Source organism: Nicotiana attenuata, chromosome 6, assembly GCF_001879085.1.
Source record: "Nicotiana attenuata strain UT chromosome 6, NIATTr2, whole genome shotgun sequence".
Taxonomy (NCBI): domain Eukaryota; kingdom Viridiplantae; phylum Streptophyta; class Magnoliopsida; order Solanales; family Solanaceae; genus Nicotiana; species Nicotiana attenuata.
Window position 1 is genome coordinate 21,597,197 of NC_031994.1, and position 6,641 is coordinate 21,603,837.

General features: G+C 34.5%; 1 protein-coding gene across 1 annotated transcript; it reads left to right on the top strand.

The window, feature by feature from the left end:
• LOC109227683 lies at window positions 4,957–5,304 on the top strand. Its single transcript, XM_019392880.1, has one exon. It carries the CDS (start codon window positions 4,957–4,959, stop codon window positions 5,302–5,304), a length of 348 nt encoding a protein of 115 aa, XP_019248425.1.

Genomic DNA, 6,641 nt, shown 5'->3' on the forward strand with positions numbered 1-6,641 from the left:
AAATGATCCGTAGCCCACCCAAAACACACCCGAGGCCCCCGGGACCCCGTCTAAACACACAAGCAAGTCATATAACCTAACACGGACTCGCTCGAGGTCTCAAATCACATCAAACAACACCGAAACGACGAATCACACCATGAATCAAACCTAGAAACTTCCAAATCTTCCAACTTCCAAAACTCGGGCTGAAACCTATCAAATCAACTCGGAATGACGCCAACTTTTGCAGACAAGACCAAAATGACATAACGGAGTTGCTCCTACTCTCGGAATCGCATTCCGACCCCGATATCACAAAAGTCAACTATGGGTCAAACTTCTCCATTTTCTAAACTTCAACTTTTCCAACTTTTGCCGAAATGCCTCAAATTACCCTACGGACCTCCAAATCTGAATCCAGACGCGCGCCTAAGTCCAAAATCACCATACAAAGCTGTTGAGATCACCCAAAATCCATTCCGGTGCCGTTTACTCAAAAGTCCTATTCCGGTCAAATTTTCATCGCTTAAGCTTCCAAAACTAGATTTCTTCTCCCAATTCAACTCCGAATCATCCGATAACTCAATTCAATCATGCACGCAAGTCGATACACATAATATGAAGTTGTTCAAGACCTTACGCCTCAGAACGAAGCTTAAATTCTCAAAACGACCGGCCGGGTCGTTACAGTTTCTAGCAGAATCCTTGTGGTTAATCTTAAGGAATTATTATTCTTGAAGTCATAGTCTAAACTTCAACATAAGCAATTTATTCCCCCCCTTTTTTTAAAAAGAAAAAAAATACTCACAATTATGTTGAACAATAACCTAAGTTTATAAAAATATGGCATAAACTATAGACATGTTTCGTTCTTTCCTTTCGGTGCCGCCTTCAAGGCTTTTACATTATGCCAAGTTTGTTTAAGGAAAAGGAAAATAGAATGGATAAATCTTACACAGTTTCGTTGAAAAACTTTTCTCGACAAAAGCCACGACTTATGAGTAAACGAAGATTATTTGTTCAAACTATCAAGGCTCATGATAGCACATGTAAGCATAAACACCAATTTATACTAGGATCTTGAACATGATAATTTTATAAAAAATCATTACAGAAAAATATACCTGAAGCGGAAGCCATTATCGTGAAGCGGAAGCGTTAATTGAAATTGATTTCTCGCCCCTTGCCCTAGCTTTACGTTACCGCGACTTTGGTGATGGAAGAGAGAACAGAAAAATACGGTAACCCTAATGGGTGGGAGAGGACCAATTTGTAGAGGTTCTCACTTAATCTGGTACGTCCATCAAGTAACTGATTGGACGGATGAGATTTGCTCATTAATTAAATATTAATTATTGGCCTTAAACTTACTGGACCACACACGTAGGAAAATTTACACATATGTCAAGATTTCTTATATCTTTTTCGAATTTGAAGTGGTATATCGATAATTTAAAATTACATAGAACATATCATTATTTATTTGATTTTTATGTTTAACTATTAAATTCGGTTAAGCTTGAAAGCGTACATCAATGAAAATTATATTAGACAACTAAGAAAATAAACTATTATGTGTTACTAGAAAAACATTAATCTCCCATAAGAATACTTTAGTAGATCATATATTTGTTAATTTTTTTAATTTTTAGTAAATATATATTCACTTATCAATACTTTATTTATAACTATAACAAAGTAAGGTTGAAATACTATACATGTAATAAAAAATCCGAAAAACCCAATCAACCCGTTAAAACCGAACCAATCCAAACCGATATAGTTGGTTTGATTTGGTTTTGATAAAACCCGAAAAACCCAATCAACCCGTTAAAATCGAACCAATCCAAACCGATATAGTTGGTTTGATTTGGTTTTGATAAAACCCGAACCAACCCGGTCCATATACACCATGTATACATATCGTCTTTTCGCAAATTAGCGTTAGCAGCATTGCTTGCACAATTAGTTTGCATGTTGGCGTCATTTTTTGTTATCCAATTAAAACAATTCGTCTAAATAGTCTCAGTGAATTTACATCATCAAAAGCCTTTAATAATTTCGTGTGTCAATTAGAATCGTTGTAGAACATCTTGTTACTAATGTTCACACACAAAATGACCTGATAAAATTATTTACTAACGGATTGCAATTTACATGACCATTATTTATCAGATCCAAGCTTCATATTTCTTTTTTAGGAGATGTTATCTTACACATAAAGCCGCACTTATACACATCAGGCCAACACGTTAACATAAGTTCTCTTCCTCATAATTGGTCCAAGGTCGGAAAACAAACATTTTCGATCTATTTAGATGCATGGTATATGTTTCAATTACTCCATCATCTCCCAATAAGATGGGTTTTCAAAAGAGGGTGGTAATATATGTTGGATATGAATCTTCTTAGATTATTAAATATCTTGAACCTTTGAAAGAAGATTTATTTACAGCTAGTGTCGATTGTTATTTTAATTAAATCAAAATTTTCAACATTAAGGGAAAAGAATAAGTACTGAAAGAAAAAAAAATCGAAATTAGCTATTACGCACAACGAACTCAAATAAGTAATTAAATGTCATATACCAATTGCAAATGCTCAGACTAAAATTGTAATTCCTAAAGTATGAATTGTAACTCCAAGGATAAATAATTTAGAAAACAAACGATTCAAATGCGGTTATAGTTATGTTCCCTGTCGTGTCAGCTGCGAAGGGATTTAAAGTATCAAATAGCCAACTCTGTCGAAATAATTAGGATAAGCAATAGTTTAAGTGCGCACTAAATATACTATAAACCATGCGTATTGTTATAGTATTCTTTATGGAACAACTGTTTATTTATTTATTCAATTCAATAAAGTTTTATTTTAAATAGATCATGTATTTGTTTGTGTGTCCGTTGCTTATATAGTAGATGCTTTAGTGTATAGAGTTTAGCTTATACACGGAAGATTAAATCATCGGTTCTTATAAGTCATAAAGTTTATGTTCACAATCTAATGATGGAATTGGACAAACCATCGGAATGGTTGTAGCACAAGATTAAATATAATTTATCTTGATTATTGGAATGGTTTAATTCCAACTTCTTGTGCTAGTACATTTTGTATGTATTGAACAGATCAAATAGAGATAGATATTTTATACTGACTTAATAAAATAATTTCTCTAGTCCATTCAATGTACTTATACTCTTAATCTTGATATAATTATTATTAGTTGTGTATGTCATTTATTGTTTTGATTTATTAAAAGGCGAGATTCTTTCGTGGGTCAATAAGCCTGGTAAATTGAACAATAATGATATACATTGGCAACGTAATAATTAGTTGATAGAATCCATGTCTCGATTTTTGAGATTGATGATACTCCTTTATGAAAGCTTATACATTTTCATGTGTAAACCCGACAGGTGGATTTTGTATCCGACACATGAAATAAGTTAAGCGAAAGTATAAAGGAAGTAATCAATAAAATTAATTTGTCAGCAATTTAATCTGATTGGTTAGTATCTGAATCTTAACATGAGGAGTTAAATAAGGTTTTATGGAAGAATTTCAAAATTGAACTAAGGAGTGCAATTACGAATTTTTAGTGGAATAATTCGTAATTTATTATGGTACAAATTAATTTCAAAATTTCGAAATTAATTACATAATAGGAAGCCTTGTTAATTAAATTATGTGGTCCGTACTGTGCCTAAATAATAGAAAATAAAGGGAACCTTCCTTAGTGGAAGAAGAAAAGCTTACAGGTTTTGGAAAAAGGGTTTTAACCTAAAAAACGTTATATATATGAGATATAGGCTGGCTTCTACAAGTTTTCTTCCTTGAATTTCGCCCACCCGAAATTCTTTCTTTTCAGATATTGTTTGGATAACATGGTAGAAGACTGTGGAAGTTTTGCTGAGATCGAAGTCTTGCAACTCTGGAACTGGAGATGGAGATTGATTTGCTTTGTTCACGCTTCAAGAGGTAACTCGAATAATCTCCGTATGTGCTAATTGTTTAAGTTACGCGTGAATATGATACTGTGATTGCTTCCGCTGTGATATATAATCCAACAATTGGTATTAGAGCCTACTCACGTCTAATTAAATGATTAGGATGAACAATAAAAATTAGTATCATCTTAATATGCAAGTGTTGAATTACATGCAAAGATTGTTTTGAATTCTGTAAAACTGCATTATTTTTAAACATGAATATTTGTTCTGAGTATTATGATTATTTTGAAAATCGTGTAATATCTGCTTATAGTTGATGATATTTGAGTAGAATAATCTGAAAATTACATTAATCCATGAAAAACGCAAAAGTCACTATTTGGCCGAATTGGGCAGAAAATCGGAGGTCAACATGTTGATGGACTCCGATTTACCTGAAACTTGGCAGGTCCATGCGAAACGGCCCAGTGAGCAATACACATCGGCTTTGCTCATGATGTAAGCCATTTTTTGGGCTTTCAGGGTCGTTTAGATGGTGTTTTGGACGTTTTTTTAGTTTTCCAGGAAATTTTTCAAAAGCATTTTTGAGTTGTTTTTAATCCAGTGGTGGCAGGGACCATTTCCTATGTTAAATTCTAGTGATATAATGTTTTTACACGTTGGCGTAGGTCTTCTTCCATATCGGATAAACTCATTATGGATAATCAGTTGTTGATTACTTGTATTTACTCTCCATCTGAGTATGCATGTTGGTTCAATGGGACTAGTATATATATTGAATGTTGATATTCACTTGACTTAAATTAACAGTTTACCCTCCATCTGAGTATGGCCTGTGTAAATTCATGGAGTGAATAATCTGTCATTATATATGTATATTGCAAGTATAGTTCTTTTCCCATCGAAATTTGTTGTTCAAGGTGCATAGATTATATATATATATGTAGTGTGTTTTGAATTTTAGTATTCAAATAATACATGACTGATTTTGATCTATTTAATTTAATTGTCTCCCAGATTAACAATGACTGCTTTCAATCCCCTTACTACTATTCTTACTCAAAACAAACTAGAGGGTCCGAATTGTGTTGATTGGAAACGAAACTTTGACATTGTCCTAATTGCTGAAGAGTACAAATTTGTGCTCGATGAGGTGTGTCCAGAAAAACCTGGAGATGATGCTACGGTTGATGAACAAAAGGCTTACCAAAAATGGGTCAAGGCTGATGAGATGTCGCGGTGTTATATTCTGGCATCTATGTCAAATGTTCTGCAACATCAGCATCAGTCGATGGAGTCTGCTTATGACATTCTTGAAAATCTCAAAAAATGTTTGGAGATCGGAATCGTGCGGCTAAGCAGACTGCCATGAAAGCTCTTCTGAATGCCAAAATGGTTAAAGGTTCATCGGTTAGGGACCATGTTCTGAAGATGATGAGTCCTCTGAATGAACTGGAGGTCCTTGGAGCTAACATTGATAAGGATACGCAAGTTGAAATGATCCTGCAGACTCTGCCCGACAGTTTTCAGCAGTTTCACCTGAATTATTACATGAACAAAATGGATTTGTCACTTGCGAAATTGTTAAATGAGCTGCAGTCGGCAGAGACTATTATCAAGCAACAAGCTCCTCCTGTGGCATTAAATTTTGAGGCAGGTTCTAATTCTAAGCCGAGAGGCGGCCAGAAGAAGAAAAAGACTCAAAAACCCTCTGTTGGTGGCACAACTGCTGGTGTGAAAAAGGCTAAGGGCAAGTGTTATCACTGCAAGCAGCCTGGGCATCATAAGAAGCAGTGTCCGACTTATCTGGCCAAGCTAGAAAACAAACCAGGTGATTTACATCTACTTGTCGTTGAAACTCTTTTAGCGGTTGTTTCTACCATGTCATGGTGTGTATATTCGGGAGCCACTAATCATGTCTGCACTTATTTGGAGGGGTTTCAGGTAACGCGGCGGCTAATAGAGGAGAAATCAATGTTTATCAAGCAGATGGTTCGGCAGCCCCAGCTTTAGCATTAGGAAATATTAGTATTTCATTTGGTAGTGGTAGAGTTTTAGCTTTAAAAGACACATTATATGTACCTTCCGTTAGAAGCAATTTAATTTCGGTTTCTAGCGCTATGAGAGATGGTTATGACATTAATTTTCATGACATTGATAAATGTCTTATTACTCATGATAAACATTATCTCTCTTCGGCTACATTGATTAATGGTCTTTTTATTGTTGACTCTATTCCTAAACTGTTACAACCTAAAGAGCTGAATTATGTTGATTTACCAAATATGAGAAAACGTTCTTCTGAATTGAGTGAACATATTTATGGCACTTGCGTTTGGGTCGTATAAATCGAAACAGAATTTCAAGGTTGGTCAAGGATGGACCTTTAAGTTCATTGAAAGTGGAGGCACTACCAACTTGTGAATCTTATTTAGAAGGAAAAATGACAAAACGAAATTTTCTTTCAAAAGGAAATCGAGCAAGTGATAAACTTTGAGTTAATTCATTCTGATTTGTATGGTCCAATGAATGTCAAAGCAAGAGGTGGTTTTGAGTATTTTGTGACTTTCACAGATGATTACTCAAAATATGGATATATTTATTTGTTGCGTCGAAAGTCTGAATGTTTTGAAAAGTTCAAAGAATTTAAGACTGAGACTGAAAAGCGACATAACAAATATATCAAGACACTACGATCTGGTCGTGGTG